Source organism: Geospiza fortis, unplaced genomic scaffold (genome assembly GCF_000277835.1).
Source record: "Geospiza fortis unplaced genomic scaffold, GeoFor_1.0 scaffold282, whole genome shotgun sequence".
NCBI lineage: Eukaryota > Metazoa > Chordata > Aves > Passeriformes > Thraupidae > Geospiza > Geospiza fortis.
Window position 1 is genome coordinate 393,893 of NW_005054424.1, and position 20,038 is coordinate 413,930.

General features: G+C 40.4%; 1 protein-coding gene across 2 annotated transcripts in view; it reads left to right on the plus strand.

Moving 5' to 3' along the window:
• The window catches only part of NCAPG2 (non-SMC condensin II complex subunit G2), a 47,686-nt gene extending 38,746 nt beyond the window's left edge, over window positions 1-8,940 (plus strand). For both annotated transcript variants that reach the window (XM_031061720.1, XM_014309368.2), the window contains one exon: window positions 3,349-8,940. In XM_031061720.1, the coding sequence (XP_030917580.1) occupies window positions 3,349-3,400 (52 nt within the window). In that variant the 3' untranslated portion in view covers window positions 3,401-8,940. The remainder of the gene's footprint in view (window positions 1-3,348) is intronic.
• Window positions 8,941-20,038: the final 11,098 nt, after the last annotated feature.

The window sequence follows — 20,038 nt, forward strand, 5'->3', positions numbered from 1 at the left end:
ATTTTCTGTTGGGGGTGGTGTATTTCAAGTGTCCTATCTTATGTATCTTCTGTGAAAAGTTTTTTGAAAGTGATTGGCTGCATTGTATTTGCAATAAGTTATCTCAGGCCTGTCAAGAGTATCATGATGAATGCTTTAGCCTTTAGTGTCTCAAACTTGGATAAATCTTAAAATTTGTGAACATCTGATTTCTGCCTAGTTATTGAACTGCCCATGGAATCAAAAAGTGTGCAAAGGAGACATTATAATCACATATACAGAATGTGAAGAAACCAGACTGGGGTTATGGACATTAATCCAAAATTTCTGAGAAAGTTTGCAATGCACCACAGAGGCCTGAACATGCAGAGGTCCTTGCAGTCTTTCATTCTTCAAATTAGTGATCCTTACTATTGAGTCAAACAATGGATGTAGAGTAGACAGACTTTAAAATAAAAAAAGCCAAACCAGAGAGTCCCAAACAGCCAAAGAGCCCATTGTAAAAGAGCCTCATTGTATAGGAGCTTCATTTACTCAGCAGTTTCTTGCACAGCTCTTCCCCAGTGTGCTCTTCTGGATCCTTGGCCTGAAGCACTTTGTTCTCTAGCATTTTAGTGATTTGACATAGACATTGGTGGCTGAGCTGTGCCTCCATCCAGTGGAGGGTGCTCTGGGTCCCTTCCTGTACCCAAAAGAAACCTTCAGGAAAGCTGGAGAGCTGCTTGGCTGTGAACAAAATGTCCTTTGGTCAGGAGCTTGCTTGGAAACAAAATCAAACACAAATAAACAAAACTCCATTCTTTTCCCCTTGAAATTATTTTACAATGGGTTGCCAAGTGCCCTACTAGAATATTTTTAACAATAATAATAATAATTATGTGGAAAAGAAGGAGAGCAGCAGGGGGTATCGTGTTTCAGTTTGCACTTCTAATCAAGACAGTAAAAAAAGCTGTGAAATTAAAGTGAATCTTAACATGATTAAATAAATAGGCACATTAAAGTGAATAATTGCTGCCACTTGAGAGCACTAGTGACTATAAATTTCAGTGAGAACACAGATAATTGCTTTATGAATCTATATGATTGTCTCTGCCCAGTGAACTGGGACAAATCAACCTGCATGTTGGGGCAGATGAAGAGTATAAGATGCTACACAGTGTTTTAATTTCGTGATATATGAGTGGCTACCTTTGTGTAATACCAACCCAGGAGGCAGTTGCAGACAAAATCCAAGGGTTAGGGATATGAATATGATAATTGGAAGACTTTTTCTATGAATTGGAATTGCACTATGATAAAATTCAGAAGCTATCCCACAGCTTTGCAGAATTTGGGGAGGGTCATATTTGTACATTTATGTTGAGGAATTTTTCTTTCCAGAAGGGTAAAATAATTGATGCTGGAAAGAGGTTTGGAGGAAGTTCTGCAGTGATCAGGTTTTGCACCATGAATTGAACTGTGTTTGCAGTCTCCCACCTAAGACAGAACATCAGACTGGGCTGGGCCTCTGGTGGCTTCTGACGTGCCATTTGTAGTGCTCTGCTTCTTGTGTGCTAATGTAGCTAAAATGTGATTATTCATGCTCTAAAACATGCCTTATTGTTTGTAAACTATTTTATCATCCTACTCTGCTTACCAAACACCAAATTTTGTTACAGTATGCTGCAAGCTAGATCTCTGGTCATTAATTTGAAGACAGTCCTCTAACACACATTACTGTGCTGCTGCTGGCTAAAAGACCTTACTGGGTTTTAACTCATTCTTAATAGTATTACTATTTTTTGCTTCTGAATGCATTAGCTCCTAATAACTCCTCGAGGGATTATTTTATTCAATACCCAGGTATACCAGGAAATGGTGACATTCTTTAATTTCCCAAGAGAACTGGCATTCTGTGCCAGCATCTTATCTTCAGACTTAGGAGTAATCTCTTGCATATTAGCAATGAAAGTAAAAAAAAATAAAAAAGCTGTCTGGTGTGGTAATTAAGGTGCTGCCCTTATACAAGGAATTGGTGCACTAATTCAGAAGCAAAACTTTTCACTGCAATTTACTCTTCCCTCTTCAGCTGAGCTAGTGATTTCAGATGGTCCTGTGGGTCTGTATTTTAAAAATGCTGTTCAGTGCATTTAAAAATTCTGTACAACATACTGCGTATTGAGAGAATTTCCTCAAGAGTCATGGCACACACATTAGTTTATAACATGCAAATATTTATGCTTAACAAAAAAAAAATGCAGATAAAGCTGTCAGTGCAGTCATTTGGAGGTTAGAGAAACATTAGATTCTGTAAAACCTAATGTGCTATGGGATAATAACTTAATACTGTGTATTTATTTTTTTTAGCTTTTTGATATATGAATATTAGAATTTAAATTTAGCTAATGACTGTGCTGAAATATTTTTTTTAGTATTATCATTTAGCTAGCTCTCAGATTCTTAATTGCACTCTCTTGTGTCTGTAAATTATTGCTCTTGAATTGTTTTGGTGTATAACTCTGGGTATGATTTCTCTGCTTCCTATCTTTAAGTTCCTTAGGAAGGTACTTGGTAAAACTGACTTCAGCTTGTCTGTTTGGGAGGAGCAGAGTTAGCCCAAGTGATGCCTTTTGGTCAACGTGCCAATGGTCCAACATCACAAATCCATTGGTTTTTTGGCCTTAAACTGTAAGGAAATAAAGTTTATACAAAGCAGCATTGTGCCTAAACCCACAGAACATAACTAATTCTCCTAATTCTGTACAACCTTGTAACACTACCTTTAGTTGACACTGGAGTTTCATCCTGGCTTAAAGGCTGTGGCACTACAGAGAGGAGTGTGAGATCAGAGTCAGAGCAGGGCTGAGGAGTGTGAGGGCAGCTCAAGGGGGCAGCTGCTAATAAGGATAAGATTGAAAGCTCAGGCTTCGAAAAAAGTTGCCACAGGTGAGAAGAAAAATTATAAAAATTGAAGGGTGAGGGAGAAATGAAGAAAGTAAACGAATGAAAAGTGATCTTAGAATGAATTTCTTGTAAAGGATTTCACTGTTTTGTTGGAACAAAAGAGTAACAATGCTGTGCAGAAAACACGCAGGTTCTTTAACTAGATGACGAAATATTAGAAAATGTGCTTGAATTGACATAGTAATGTAAACTGGTTTGCTGTTGGTTATTCTAGAGACAGAGATGATCAGGAGAAAAATGGAAAGGTTGAAAGAAAAAGAATCCAGCTATTTCAAAAGTAATTTGTAAAGGCGTTTTAATAAACTAATATGGACTAACTGGTCAAAGAAATCATGTGGTAGCTGTACTCTGTGAATCAAATAGTTGAGGATTTATTTGGCATTTAGCATTTCTAATTCCGTTATGCATTGTTTTATGGCATTTCAGATTCCTGTGTGAATCATCTCTGAAAATTTTGGATGAGTTTTTGAATCCTTGACCACGCAGAAGCTTTTGTCATGAAAATTGAGGGAAGGTGTATTGCTTTGTAAAAAACTTACCTTGTAAACTTGTGAATTGCTTAAAACTGTTTTCAGTTATTCTGTACATTTAAAGCAAGCAAAATGTATAAAAGTGTGTATAGAAATTATATAATAGTAAAGATTTTTCAACAGCTGCAAAGGGGTTGTTCTGTATAAAAATGTCTTCTTGGTGAGAGTGTAAAATCAGTATTTTTGTATCTTTGTTTTTGTAAAACAAATAATAATTGTATCATAGATACTCTTGAGGCTGAGGTTGCATGTAACCTCAGTTCCTTGGAGGACTAGAGCATGTTCCTAGGGGTTATGGAAATGAATCTTATTTTGAGATATGTGAGGGACAAAATGGTGATTGGGAATAGTCATCATGGCTTTACCAGGGGCAAACTCTGCCTAACCAGCCTGACTTCCCTCCCTTTTGTACAAGAAGAGAGAGCACAGCATGTCCCGTTTCCTATCCTTGGCAAAGACTTCTACACAGTCTTACACAGTATCCTTACAGCCAAACTGGAGAGAGATGGGATGGATGGGTAGACTTGGAAGATGAGTGGAAAACTGGCTGGAGCATGAGAGTGGAGGAATAATCTGCTAAGGGGTGAGATTGGCAGCTGTGGCACTGCTGAGGGCAGGCCCTGCTGCCAGGGCTGGTTGGTGACAGGGTGAGCAGCAGCCTTGGACTGATGGCAGATGACAGCAGCTGGGAGCCACAGCTGACACCAAGGGGCATCTCCTGATGTTCAGCAAAGACCTGGAGCTGATGGACAAATCCTGCAGCGCACACACAGACACCTGCACAAGGGCAGCTTCTTGCTGCCTGCTCCTGCCTGCAGGAGGGTAACGGAAACACTTTCCCCAGAGATGACTGGAGGAGAATGTGATGCTACAGAAACAACTTGAGCAAGCGGATTTCTTGTTGGATGTGAAAAACAATCATTATGAGAGGGAAATGGAACTAGAAGAGGTTGCTCAGAAAGCCTGTGGAATACCCATCCTTGGGGATGTGCAGAACTTGGCTGACAAGGGGGGAGGGCTCTGATCTTCCATGGTGTCATAGCTTTGGAGTTAGCTCTGCTGAGCTGGAGATTGGACCAGATTCTCCCCTGAGCTTCCTCATGACTTGAATATTCAGGTGATTCAGTACTCAGTACAGTGGGGGAAATGTCTTAACTATTAAACATAGGCTTGAATAATATATAAATTGGTTTATATTTAACTATTTTTGTAAATTATAGCTATTTTGATCAGTTAGTACTAAGGATGCAGATAATGCAGGCATCTAAGCCACTTATTTTTCTTCTTGCAACCAGATGCTCTCCCAATGATGCCTTGTGAAGGCTGACCTAGAATAGAGGCTAGACAGTGTTAAAGGAATAAAGTAGGTATTTATTAAAAGTGTACTACACCTTGGGTAGTACAAGAGCCCAGCCAGGGCTACACCCAAGATGAACCCAAAATGGTCATAAAATGCATGACCGGTCACGGGGTCTCTCACTTTTATAAGTTCTGGTCCATTTGCACATTGGAGTTAATTGTCCAATTATAGCTTCAGCCTATGAACTCCCATCCTTCTTGTTTTTCTCTCTTCAGTCCACATTGTTTATCAGGCTCTTGGCCGAGAGATTTGCATCGGTTGTCCTTGGTCCCCAGCTGGAGAAGGAATTGATTTTGTCTCCCTAGACTGTGAAGAGAGCTTACTATCCCTTAATATGAAACTAAAGCAGTACAGAATCTGAAAAATAGAAAAGCTAAAACCTGAGGCATCACCACAACTAAAAGAATGTTGATTGCACGATGTTATTTTGCCTTAATGGAGATACCTGTAAATTGCCTGTCTGAGCTCATAGGGTGGTTCAAGCCCAGCCAGCAGCCAGGCACCACCCAGCTGCTCCCTCACTGCCTCCACCCCTTCAGACATGGGGGCAGGACTGAAAGGACACAAGTCAAAAAGAAACAGTTGAACAATTACGATAAAATAATAGTACTTCTTCAAATTGTGAGGAAAAGAGATAAAAAGAAATGGAAATAAAACCATCCAGCCAGTCCTTTGCACAACCTCCCACCCAGTTTATTGCTGAGCATGGTACCAGATGGTGTGAGAATCCCTTTGGTCACTTGGGGTCCCCTGTCCCAGCTGTGTCCCCTCCACACTCCTGGTGCACTCCCAGCCTCCTTAGGGGTGGGTGAGAAGCAGAGAGGCCATGATGCTGTGTAAGCCCTGCTCAGCAATAGCTGAAACATCCCTGTGTTACCAGCACTGTCCAACACGAATCTGAAATACAACCCTATACCTGCTACTGTGAAAGAATTTATCTCAGCCAGAACCACCGCTCCTGATGCTTTAGTTTTGTCTGGTTTAAGAGATTTAATAGGAATTTCCAGAAAACAATTCAGCCCAGACCAAAGTCGCACCCTCCAGCTTACACCTGGAGACCTGGAGACGAAGCTCTTGGTTATGTACAGTTAAGTGAAGTGATTCTCAGGGTGGGCCTGGGCAAATGGCTATTGAGTCTCCAGTGTTACTGAGGGGCACTGACACTGAAGTTAACCAATCTGGCCAAATTAAGACAGGCTCTTCATTCTTGATTAAGATTTGTGCAAAGCTGTGCCTCCCATCTGTCTAAACAAGCATCTACTCTGCTGGTTTTCTTTCCATGGGAAGAGACTGTTAGGTTTTTTCAATATCTGCTGTCAGTGCAAACATCCGACCCATACTTGAACTTGGTACATAAAACTTCCCTACTGGATAAAAGCTGTTTTAGCTGGAATGTTGATATTTAAAAGCAGTGCAGTTGTTAATAAACAACTGGCAAGCTTTGCAACAGGATAGTCAGTGTGTGCATGGATTCATGAGTTCCAGATGTACCTCATCCACGACAGTGGCCTGACCAAAGGAACTAATGCTGCCCCAGCAGGTAGCTGCAAATCTGCCAACTGTTTATCTATCAACATCTTTATAAAAACTGTGTTCTTTGGCCTTCATTCTTCTACATCTGTTAACAGGCAGGTGTTCCGGTAATGACCTTTTAAATCTTCTGATTATACAAATTACTCAATGAATATGTAAATAAGTTTCTTTTTTCTGCTTCTCAGTCTCTCAGTATTTGCTCATATCATTAGATTAGAAAAGAATTCAAATTTACTGCCTTGTTTTTCCTCAGTGTATAATTTTGTTTTATTCATGGAATTCATGGTACAGATGCAATAGCCCTGTCAGCTAGGTAGGAAATAAAGGTCATTCCATCAACATCAGAAATATGTGGATTTACTTTGAAGAATTCAGAGGTGATACTGCTAGGAAGGGTAAAATATTTAAAGATACACCTTTGTTTTCCTGGTGGCTGGTACTCAAGTAGTTGTTAAGAGGGTTGAAATAATTTTCTGTTAGTCCTGCAGCTGGTGAACATATTTCAGCTCAATCTCTAGTCCGGCTCTACTAAACTGCTCTGCCATGAAGAAACATTGGCTTTCTGCAACACAAATAGTGGTGCTGGCATTCCTTGAGTCAAGGTCTGTCAGGGCTTTCTCCTTAGGCCTTTGTGGCAAATTTCACAATAATATCAGAGGGGTTCTGAGTTTCACTTGCTGTTCTCGTTGCAAACTTTAATCTTGCAAAAATTTAAATCTACATTTTCCTTCTGTTTGGAAGAGATAAATGAATAGGACATTCCTTAAGCTGTTATCTTTTGTAAACCTATAAAACAGATTTGTTTCATCTTGTTAATCAAAAGTGCTGTTGGGGAAGAGGTGGTGTTCTTTGGGTATGTTTGAAAACTTCTCTTAATCTTGAGACAGACCCTTTGAGATCTGTTCAGCTTTTTGAAGAAGTTGAACCTGACTTTGATTAATAAAATTTCTTGAAAAATGAGCAAGAAAACACCAGTCTATGACACTCCTTTGGGCAACTGGCACTGGCAGGTGATGGTGATGAAGAGCTGCCCACAGAAACATTCTGGACACATTTGTACCTATGAGTGCCATGTCTGGAGCTCTTCCTTTGTGCATATGCATTCAAGATCAATGAGACTGAAGAAAGCAATAATTTTAAACTACTTTCAGTAATCAACATTGTTTGTAAGGACTTGGGCCCTTTTTCTAATGACAATATTCATTTGCTTTGTTTGGATGGGAAGCAAAGCCCTGCATCTGCCACCTTTCACAGCTTCAACCTGTGATCTAGGAAAAACCAGGATAAATTCTCAAGCTTCTTCCTTAGCAAATAAATGTCTTCAGGTACAGATCCAAGTGCACAAACCTTCAGAATAGCCAAGGAAGTTAAAAAAAATCCACCTTGCACCTGTTGTTTACTCCATGAGAGCTGAAACTCACTTTGTATTTAAACTCCCATGTGCTGCTCTCAAGTTGTTCTGAGGTCTTTTGACTTTCAGAAGGAAATTGGATTAATTTTGACAAAATCTTTCACCTTACCTGAAGGATGCTTAGTGAAGGACACTCCTGATGACTGTGGCATGAAACCATGACACACAGCAGTGAACTTCCCATATTCTTTGCTGATCTGCTCCAGTGTCTTGCAGACCAAGACCATTGCAGAGTCCAGCTGTGCCTGTGCCAGCAGCCCCTGTTGTGGCCACTGCCTGTGTCTGAGAGAAGAGCTTGGCTTAGTGCTGGCACCTGGACAAGCAACTGGCCAAGGGCAGCTTTCAGGAGCAGCTGCAGAATTTTCCACAGGAGGCCAGCAGTTCTTCAGGTTCATTAAACCCTTGCAAATAGGCACAGACCTTGCCTAATCTGCCCTGGATAAGAATTCTTGGTCCTGGGCTCTGTGTGGCTGCTTGTCTGAGCATGACCTGAGGCATAGCCCCAGGCTTCCAGCAGTGCTGTAGCTTTGGCTTTCATTTACTCAGCAGTTACTGGGGGGTTTTCACTTGGTTAGGGTGTTCAGCATAGATGTGTTCTGGGTCTTCTCTAATTAGAGTCCTTTGTCTCTCCAGTTCCACATCATGGTTCTTGCAAAGTTGCAAAAATGATATGCTGTGGCACTGAGGAAATTTCATTCTCTGTTGTATGTGTCACCACTGTTTGAAAACATTGTGGCAGTAGGAGTTCTGTTACTTTTATTTTGTTACTGCTCATGACTCTAGTAAGCAGAAGCTATTACTAATCTTTTTCTCTTGTGTCATTCTTTTTAACCGGAGGACCACCTTTTTCTTAGCAAAATAACTTGGTTCTCAAACACATGATGTGACAACTGTTTATTTCATTGCTTAAGACGTCACTTTACTACATTCTTCCTGTGTAAAATTCTAGGGTTTTGTTTTATACTCTGTCAGTTTGTCCCAGTTTCAAATATATGTTCGAACTTCATTAGTTCATGGTTGTTTGTTTGTGCTATCATTAATGAAAATATTAAATAAGATGCTGTTCCAAAACATCATTAGTAATTGCTTTTCAGCCTAATCTAGTTCCCTCTTCCATTCAGTTTGTTCCTTACCCATCTCACTACACATACAATAAATCCTTGTCTTGGGTTAATACATATTTATTGTGCTGCAGTAGCAGATGTTATGCTGTGAAGCCTTACATTTTAAGCAGGTACATTTTAGCAGTTCTTGCTGGAGAGGTTCCTAAATCCTGTGTGACCCCACGTCCACAACAAAGGACATAGAGGATAGAGCCAGCCCAGCCTCCTTCAGAGTTCTCTGCAATGTGCAATGATGTGTGCTTCCTGCCTTTTGGGGTAATTATTAAACATTTAGATAAACTGTGTTAGCTCATCTTCCATCTGAATAAAGAATATTGATTTGGCTTTTTTTTTTTTGGTGTTGTTTCCTACTTGTTGACATCCTTACCCACTGCCTAAAATGGTACCTGAGCACAAGCTTCTTAGTGAGAAATTCACACTTTGGGCACAGACCTTTCTGAAATCTTGTGGTGGTTATTAAAAATAGGTGTTTGCAACTTTATTTTCTTAGAACAGCATTGAAAGGAAAAATACAGCATCTGTAAGAGCCTACAAACTCGATTAGACCAGTCTAGGACAGTACTTAGAAACAAACAAAGCAAAACAAACAAAACCTCAAAGTAACTCTACTTCCTGCTCTAGTTCTGGCTGTTTGAGGACAGTGTGACTTTCCTGCATTGAAGGGAAAGCTCCTTTTACTGGACAGGCTCATTTTACTGATCACACTGCCAAAATCTATGTCCTTTCTTACACCATGCTCTATGGTGGACACTACCAATACACAGGATAAAGAAAAGGCTTTTACTCTCAGTTCTGCAAAAAGAGAATTTCTAAGGCTTGTTCTATGTTTAAAAGTGGTCCTTTATTAAAGGGGATCATCCTTCCTGACAAAAATAATTACCTTTCTCTTCTGTCCCCAGTTTCCCTCTCGTGGCAGCTCTCTTGGTCTGCAGGACAGTGGTTTTCATGGGTCTGTGCCCCCACAGTGTGTAAAATGTTTGCCAGTGCCTGAGCTGGTCACTGGGCACAGCAGATGAGTTTGCCTTGTGTACAAGAGCTGCTGGGAAATGTGCAATGATCACAACAACCTATATTCAAACTCAAGGACAGTAGCAAAAATGTCTGAGATGGACACTGCATGGTGCTCTCTATGTCCCAAGAATCTGATTTTTAAATGAAAGAAGTTAAAGGTGGGTTTGCCATCTTCCGGATCAGATTTTTTTCTCATTTTGTAGATGTCTCCTATTGTCAGAATTTTAAAAGTTAATGTTTTGCTAGGGCTCAAAAGGGATATAAAACCAGTCTACCTGCCATGAAATTGAGAAGTGTTTGATGCAAGAAGGAGCTCAAGGGATCTGATTACAGCCTCCTGGTTCCCTGATTTGATCTACACTGGAATTGACAGCAAACTTTGGTTCCTAAGCCATCCATCACAGGTCAGCCAGCCTCTGGGGGATTCTTATCTTCCCAGTTGAGATCACAGAGCCTTAAACTGTCTGAGTAGCACATAGAGATCAGGGAACCCAGCCTACAGTTTTTAATTTATCAGTGGATCATGATGCATTGATTGAATGCTTAAAAGCAGGCCTGTTTCAGTGTGATCTAATATTAGAAAGCACTCTAGCTGTGCTATCTGATAAGACTCTCCTGGGCAATTAGCACATCTGAACAGGTATGATGCTTTTGACTCTGGAAATAAACTGACTGTGGAAAAAAATACATGGAACCTCTTTTTTTTGTTGGTTGAGGGGCTTTTTTGCTGGTTTGTTTGTTTTAATTGTAGTGAGAGAGAAGCAAAGAATTTTTTTCATAAATCTATTTGTGAAGACCATCTTCATCCTTTTGGCTCTCAAGCCTTCTGTTGCAGTTCCAGTTTAGAACAGCTCTTTTATCTCTAATTTTATTAATCTGCTAATGAAAGAAAATGCCAGTTACAAGTTTATTTTTGTCTTGGTATTTTTTCTAATTGTGTTTAATGTAATTCTTGCCAGTACAATTTTGTGCCTTTACCATCTCTTCACCATGATTTTCCTTTTTTCACTGGCAATCTAGGAGGTGAAATGATAGAATATTAAGTACCCATCTCACACCTCAGAGCAAGAACCTTGTTCATCTGTTTGTGTACCTCTTCGTCATGCACAGTAGAAGCTCTGTTATAGGGAGCAGAAAAGTTCATGAGAAATGCCCAGCCTAGGAGGGAGATTCCCTAGAGAAGCAAAGTAGGTATTTTTGTTTGGCTTTTGATGCTCCATTGGAACACTCTGAACTACAACAGGGAGCAACAGGAAGGCTTTTAAAGTGGTTATTCAGAACAGAAAGAGTATTGTCTTTTCTATTATTCAACTTCTAATATTTTCTCTAAAACCCATGATTGTTCTCAACATAATCTTGTACTTGCAGAGACACATAATGTAATTTCAGTGTAGTCTAAACAATGTTCCTCTCCCCAGCTGTCATTACCATGAACTTTCCCTATCTTTTTTTTCCTGATCACAGCAAACCCTCAAAAAGTGACCTTCCTTTAAAAGAAATGCATCATAAGCCCAAATAGTCTTGTACTCTGAGATATCAGAATGTTTTCAGCAAGACTAACATTTTAAACTGGAAATTATGTGCTTACTGTATTTTTTATTCCTTTTTAGCTATTCAAAATTACCCAAATGTCAAGAAACATTGTTATAAAACTGCAGCGAAAAGGATCTGAGCTCAGTTGCTCCTGCTCCATTCTGAGTTGCTATCAAACATATTGGTCAATTCTACATTTCCTTTACAGTGTACCAGGAATAAAATATCCTCAAGGATATTCCAAGTTTATAGACACACAACAGCTATAGCAAATATTCTAACCTCTGGGCAACCACCAGGTTTGCTTCTGTGTTTTACAGTAAGTAGGACAATAGAACATTGAGAACTGGATAGAACATTGAGGATGAGCTTACCCCCAAGGCAGACTGTCTCCAGTACCAGGCAGCAAAAGTGAGAGAGAGTTGCTGGAGAAAATAATGGAGGGGAGCATAGGAGACTTCTTGACACTTAGCTGTCCCACACTTCCTCTCACCAGCACAGCAAGGGGCTGAAAAATGCAAGAATCTGCACTTTGTGCTTTGTGAAACCAGACTCTCCCTTGTATGTTTTCAGGATGAGAGGAACAGCCTCAAGCTGTGCCAGGTGAGGTTTAGACTGGATATTAGGATGAATTTCTTCACTGAAAGGGTGGTTACACATTAGAATATGCTGCCCAGGGAAGGGATGAAATCACCATCCCTGAAGTGTTCAAAAGATGTGTGGATGTGTCACTTGGGGATATGGTTTTGTGGCAAACAGAAGGTTGCTGGGTTAACAGTTGGATTCAATGATCTTGGAGGTCTTTACCAACCTTAAAGATTCTATGATTCTTTGAAACACATAAAGACATGGTTTAAGAGTGTTATTAGAGCTGAAATTCAGGCACTCGAAAGTCAAGTGATATCAAAATGAAAATGTGCACAGCTTAAATTTCTCCTGTGATTATGTGTCAAGTGACACATCTTCAATCACATTAAGAGAAGTTACTCATTCCACACAAACCGTTCCTGTACGTGCTCTGGATCATGCAAACCCCTTGCTGTTGATGACACAGCAAATGGTCAGTGCTTTTATGCCCCCATGGTTCAGCACGCAGCTCCACACTGAGCCTCTGCCTGCTGTGCATACCCAGCTCCTTCTGCAATGACATTACCTTTGCACTACACACTGCAGTCCCAGAATTTCACAGTGATTCATGTCTCTTTCCAGCTCCCTGTAGGTTTACTTATCACCATCTTAAAAATGCACAGTGACACTAAGGTAAAAAATTTCCATGGATTTTTCCCGTGTTTTTCAGATAACACTTGTTGCCTCGAGGCACCCATCTCCAGTTGTGGGTGCTCAGCACTGGAACCAGGCTGCAGGTTCTGAGCCAGGTACAGCAGGTGGGGGACACAACCAGAGCCTCCCCAGCAGCTTCAATCAACTACAGGCCAATTCTTTCAGAATGACAAAGTGCAGTAATCTCATTCATCCTTTAATTGAGTACAAGAGGAGTGGGTATCCCAGGGGATTAGTTACTTGTAAAATCCATTCACCAAGTATCAAGTCTTACAGATTAACAAAGCTGGATGAAAACAGAATTTTTAAAGTGTTTTTGAATTCCCTCCCATTAAAAGAACCTAATTAATTTTAAAAATTGGCTCCCTATTGACATTTCAAATCAATTTTGTTCAATGGCAACCAAATCTAATTATTCATTGCACACCTAAGGGTTTCAAGATGGTTTTGAAGAACAAGAACCTATTATCAAAAAACATTACAATTGTGTAATCCTTTCACTTGGCTATCCCATCCTGGTGTGCTCAGACAGCAATTTTTTTAAGCTGTGCTGAGGCCTCTAAATGCCCATGAAAATCAGCAGAAATTAATGTGGTTTTGTTTTAAAATCTGTCTCCAGAGACTACAAAACAGGCAAGTCCCAGTTCAGCCTGTGCTGGACTGAAGTGACAGTGGATATTAACAGGAAATTCAGCCTTTCTCAGTCAGAAGGGACCAGCTCCAGAGCACCTCAGCCACCTGTGCTTGTTCTCACAGAGGCCATCCCTCTCCCAGGGAAGCCCAAATTTCCTTTTACAGCTTGACACCAGATATAAAGATGTCAGAATGGCCCCAGAGCTGGATTCATCAGTTACTGTAGCCCTGCCTTTAGACACCAGGGGTCTGTTCTTTACTGGCTCTGGACATTCACTCGTTTTTACTTGCTTCACTCCACCTTTGCCTTCTCTTCCAACAACTTCACACCAAACACAGCTTCAGCAACCTGTTTCCTGTAGGTATCACCAGCAGTGGTATTTGAACAAGTCAGCTAGAATTTTAGATGAGCCTTAAATGAATTTGGGTTCAATCCAGACCTGCAAATGCCTACATTAACAGAAGCTGCTCTCTCCAGCATCCCTAGCAAACCAGCAGGAGAGATTATGGAAATTTTCCTCACACATGCACACTGAAGTGGCTGGTCTGTTACCAAGGCTTCTTACAGCCTTGGAAGTCAGCCCTGAGCACTCATATACAAAGATGTTTAGGCCTTCAGTTAATGTAAGTCACATCTCCTGCTATTCTCACTGGTAATTTTCTCTAGCTGCATTTCATCTCTTAGGCCTTGAACATTCCACTTTAGGCTCCTTTCCAGAAACACATAAAAACCATTATCATTCAGTTACAGCACAGGGAATAAAAGACAGGCTCACATCTTAGCAGTCATAACTAAAATCAACCTACTTTTTTTTTTTCCTTTTTAAACTTCATCAGTCATGCACTTGCACAGTTCTGTAGGATTTTTTCCTTCTGTCTCTGTATTGAACTCCTGTTCCTCAGTGATGCTGAAATATCTAGAGTAAAACTTTTAGTGTGCACCAGAGCAAAGCCTTTTTCTAATAAAATTTTGGAAACAAGAAAAAAAGCTTCAAATTAGCTGAGAACAGCCAGACAACATCATTCTTAGATATAACAGAATTGCTATGATATTCATAAAATTAATCATACCACTATCTTCCATCAAACTGTCTGATATCTTCTAGACCCTGCAAATATTTATTTTCATGCTAAACTGTATTTGGTATGAATTTATTTAAAAAATTCTAAGGCTCTGCTAGTTTAATAGACATTAAATAAAAAATACTGAAAATTGGTAATTTCTGTATCAAATGCTAAAATCCTCTCAAATAATTTTAGTTACACTATGAATTATTCAACAATTAAAAAGACCACAATCACTGCTGATATGACCTTGGACTATACATTTTCACACCACTTAAAAACTTTTCCCTTTAGGAACTTTCTATTCCTTTGTCCTAAAACTTTGTCCCCAAATTCAGAATACAACCACCAAACTGAAACTTAAGTGAGTATTTCTACTGCTATGGAGAGAGTGGTATGACTTTTGGTCTCAGTAATCAAGGCTTCTGTAGAGCTTCTCATGCTTTAAACACTCTTATTGTCTCAGGCACTGGGTGGCTTTATAGACTTTTTGTTTGTAACTATTGCAGAGTAAAGTCTTTCCTTCTTAATTGCTTTAAAATATTACCTATTTAAATTCTATATTTTAAAAAATGTTTACATGGAGTAAGTTATAAATTTTCTCTTACTGAAAGGGTCAAATACACAAAGCTAGATAACCACACCTGTACTTTTCAACATAGATGAGTAAAAGAAGTTATGGTTAAGTGCATAGGTCAAAATTTCTATTAAACTTGCTCAATATTTTTAATACCAAGGACTATTACAACCTCTGCAATACAGTTGCAATACCCCCCCTTACATAATTTGAATATAAATCTTGTGACTTTAAACTTTTCATCAACAATAGTGAATAAATGTAACTAAAATATGCCAGGGTATGAATGTGTGAACAGTTCTGCAGTCACTGTTTGAGTGTCTCTTGCGAGGTCACCCTGCAGAGTGCCCAGTGTGTGTCAGCTGCCAGAGCAGAGTTTATGACTGCTCACACCAATAACCTGCAAAGTGGCAATTGGTGCTGCTCCTCTTGTCACCATGGCACCCCAAGATGTGGCTCTAGAGATGGGTTTTGTGGCCTCATTTTTCACAGTCTTGTGCAAGAAGTCCTCAAATCACACACAAGGTGCAGGAGGATCACTGCTGCTCAAGCAGCTCTGTTTGCCCTCAGAAAGGTGTGATGAATGTTACACGTGCATCAGAGCCTTCAAAACCTCCCTCAGTGTCTGTAGATACATCTACAGGCTTTGAATATTTTACCTACATCCTCTCAGACCAGAAATGGAAATAATAAAACAGTATAAATTCTGTCTTTTCTGAGCACAGATACACCACAAGCCTCTCTATGTCTTTCTCTCTTCTTTCACCCTTAACCCCCCAATAAATCTTAAAGCTCTGCCAAGATATCTAGGTTACTGAATCTGAGATAAACTGCCTGATAGGTATTGTTCCCTGTGGACTTTGGGCCCATTAGCAGGACAAATGATCTGCAATTAATGTGCTCAGAAGTTTTGATTTGGGGAAGGGGGGGTGGAGGGGACAAAAGGATGAGAGGAAGAAAGAAAATGAAGGTAATTTTAATGGGTTTTTTTTCTCTAAGGGCTTGTTTGTCTGTGCAGGTAGAGTGTATTTAGCATAGCTGGAACTGACCTTTTGTTCAGGCTCTTCTTTATACTTGGATAAACTGACAAATAGCTCCGTGATCCTTGGATGAAACATGCACTTCTACCCAGTAAAAATATACAATTTCTAGAATGACACAGGTGTACCTATGCTTATAAATATAATTCCCATTTGAAATTAGAAAACAGACCTGCAAAGCCTTTCAAACACAACCTCAGTAACTAGGTACACAGTAAAACTCAGAGGTGACCTTTGTGTTGTTAGTTCTAATACTTAGCCTCTAACTATCCTGTATTATTTAAATTCTGTTTACAACATTTTATTCATATCACAATTATTTACAATTTGACAATATTAAGAGTATTTTCCTTTTGTGTATCTTTATGCCTACCTTATTCTCTGCAATGTTCTACTTTGACTGAAACCTGTGTTTCTTTTTTACACCCAATCAATGTCTGGTTTGTGTAATTTTGGAACTTTTTGTTCTTACATGTCTAAAAAATTCTACTATTAACTAAATTCCCAGCTGATTAATTCACTACTCCTAATATTTCATTCTAAAAAGTAATAAATCAACAAAATAAATCCAATTGTGATCTTCTTGGCTCTCCCATGCTAAACTAGTACCTACAAGGTCTTTTCTAGCAGGGCCATTTGCTGTTAATATAATCTTGGATGGCCCAGTGAAATTGAGAGAAGCTGACCTAAATATCCAGTGGTTAGTTCATGTCTTTGAATCAACCAGAGCAAAAATTTGAACCTTTAAAATACCACCAGGCCACACAGGTGTCCTGGCTACTGGGCTAATTAGCCGTCCTGGGATCATTTCTGGCCCCCTCTGGATCTTTTTTTCTAGCCCTTACTAGTGGATTTTTGATTAAAACGTCTATTTCTCATGAAAAGCCTTAGTCAGACAACACAACATTTTCAAACAGAAAAGTGTTCCCTTGAAAAACTCCTGTTCAGCTGTGGTTGCCATGGATAAGGATGTAAATCTTTCACATGCATAAAATCATATAGATTATCCAGCTCTCCTTTTACTTTGCCTAGCATGTTTTTCGCATCTAAATGGACATCATAAAAAGACTTAGCTCCAGCAATTAAGGACATGCTAAACCTCAATGTGTTGGACTGGATTTTCACTGGGTTGAATTTTTCAGTCCTGTAATTCCCAATGTTATTCTTTCATGAAGCCTCACCTTCACCTCCAGACACACTAGCAAGGAGAGCTGATATTCTATCCTACCATTCAATATCTTTAGAATCCCTTACCAAAAAGATTTAAATATGCCCTTAGAGAAATAATTTGCTGATACTGTTTTTTCAAAACTATCAAGTCCCACAGTTCTGTTTGAGCCCCACAGCATCCTTGACTTCAGGAATGGAGTAATTTCTCTAGTCTTTCTAGAAATTTTCACAAATGACTTGCACACTCTAGGATTTCTTTTTCCACAGTTCAGAAACTTATTGAAAACATGATAAGAAGAACCACAATCAAAACAGCCTCACAAGGTTGGTAGATCCAAAGATGGATGCTTAATTTATTATATGAACTATTGAAAACCTTGGCACGGGTAATTGTCTTGATAAAATGACTGTGAAGCAGCAAGGAAGATGCATGTGACACGTTATTTACACTGTGATACTGTTTTTCATCTAATTTGCACACAGACTCAAGCCTTGCAGTTTTTACACTTCATTAACAAAATTCATTATACCTAATACCCATTACTTCAATCTGTCTGCTCCTGGGGCTTTAAGACAGATCTGTGTATCTTTCTTAGTTGAAGCCTACTACAAAACTGTAAAATACAGCCAGGCAGGGAATGCCTTGCACTTCCCAGTCCTGAGAATTGCTACTTGAGTTATCTCCAAATGCCTAATTCACCTACTGATTGACTCTTTACTCCTTCCTTGACACCTGACTCCTGTTTTTACTGGATTTGGATATTCAAGGATTTCTTCCTGTCTTCCATGAATGCCCTTTCTTGTCCTGATTTTTCACATTGCTTCAAATGCTTTTGAACAAATGTCATTATTTTGCTAATCCTCTGCACAGAGTGGCTATGAGACTTTTAATTTCCTTTTAAAATCTGCATAGTATTTGATCATAAATTCACAGGAACTATGCAAATCATTCCTTGCAGAGCTGCACTGATTCCCAGTAATATCACTGCTATTTTGTATTTTGACGTACAACTTGTTCTCTCGCTGTGCCTGCCATTTGCTGCTTTCTTACCTTCAGTTGTTTTGCAGTTCTCTGCTAATTCTGATGACCTTTTTCCTTGTTCCCACTACTAGCTTTTAAAGCCAGATGGTTTGCATAACCCATGAGAATATACTAATTTATGTTTCAGCACTTTCATTTCTCATCTTGTCCTTTCCACAGAATGCTTTTCCCTCCTTTTTTGTTTCTCCTCTTATAGTGCTCAGATTTCTCTCAGTGTCGTCAAAATTGATTTTCTGAGGTAAAGAGACCTTTTGGCTTAGTGAAACCACTCTCCTGCAAGACATCAACAGTCATGTAACAGACCTCAAGAGCAGAAATGTTCGAAAAGACCATCCAGTATCAATACATTTCTTGAAATTTCTGTTTTCTGAATCAAGTATTGCCCTTTTTTGCACCTGAGTCACCAACCTTAACCAGAAAGGAAAGGAGGTGACTTTGCACCAGTTCTAGAAGCAATGATTTTTTTTTTTCCCAGCACAGAGGTTCATGGTTTTCCCGTGGAGCAAAACTGAGAGGACAAGAGTTGTCTGCAGCTGTCTGTAAGTGCTCCTTGTTCTTCCCATGAGCTCCCACCCAGCCCCCTTGCCCCAAGTCTTGGAAGTGAGCAAGGAGGAAGCTCTCTGCTCTTCCAGGGTTAGCCTGTTCTGTGGACTTTCATTATTTGCTTTTCTGCTCTACGGCAAAGCCACTTCATGTACTAAAATTGTTACTCTTTTTAAATACCTCGAGCATTTCTCAGTCTCGTTAAAGGCAGAGATGAAGCATGTCAGGTGTAGTTAGAGCTGTTTACCTGAAGGTCGTGGGAATCTGAAACTTCAGGGAGGAATAAAGTAGATGTTTAGGTGACAGAGGGGGCTGAGACCAACATCATATGGCGTGGCATGGAGCTGGCTGTCCTGGCCGAAACCACATCGCCCTGTATGGAGACATGGCACCTGTGCTGCCACCCGTTGGTGGCTGTGACTGCTGCATTAAAGGCTGAGTATTGGTACAGTGAATTTGTGAGAAAAGGAGAGCCTGTGAACCAGGAGGGACTCCATGAGCTTGAGACTCCTGATCCCTCCTGGCAGCCTGGACTGATGCTCTCACTTGTACAGAGTGATTTGGGGTCTGGAGGGGGAGGATGAACATGCCACACACGTGGATGCCTCCCAGGCAAACTCACAGAGGTGTTTACCTGAAGGCTCTTTAAATCCTTGGGAATAGTAATTTCTGTTCTGGAGAAAGCATTGGTACACAAACAGCTGCTGAGGAGACCACAGGGACGATCCACTCAGCTGGCACATGTTTCAGGACAAAACTTTGATAGGGTGGACTGGTTTCACAGAATCACAGAATTTTTATGGTTGGATGTCCCTTCCAACATCTGGAGGAACATCTGGAGATCACCTTGTCCAACCTCCCTGCCAAAGCAGGGTCACCGGGAGCAGGTGACACAGCAACATGTCCTGGAGGGTTTGGAACATCTCCAGAGAGGGAGACTCCATGACCTCCGTGGGCAGCCTGTTCCAGTGCTCTGACACCCTCAACGTAAAGAAGTTCTCCCTCTTGTTGAGGTAAAACTTCTTGTGTTTCATTTTATGGCCATTGCCCCTGTACGGCTCCATTGTCTCCCCGTACAGGTGTGTGAAACAAGGGCATTAACTCCCTTCCCATGCCCAGCCATCTTTACGGGGACTGCCGGGCAGGATCCCGATCCCCGCCAGGGCCGGTGAGGGCCGGGGGAGCCCCAGCGCTGCCCTTGCCCGGGGCACCCGCTTCCCCGCGGTCCCGGCGGGGCGGGCAGGGCGGAGCGGGCGGCGGTGA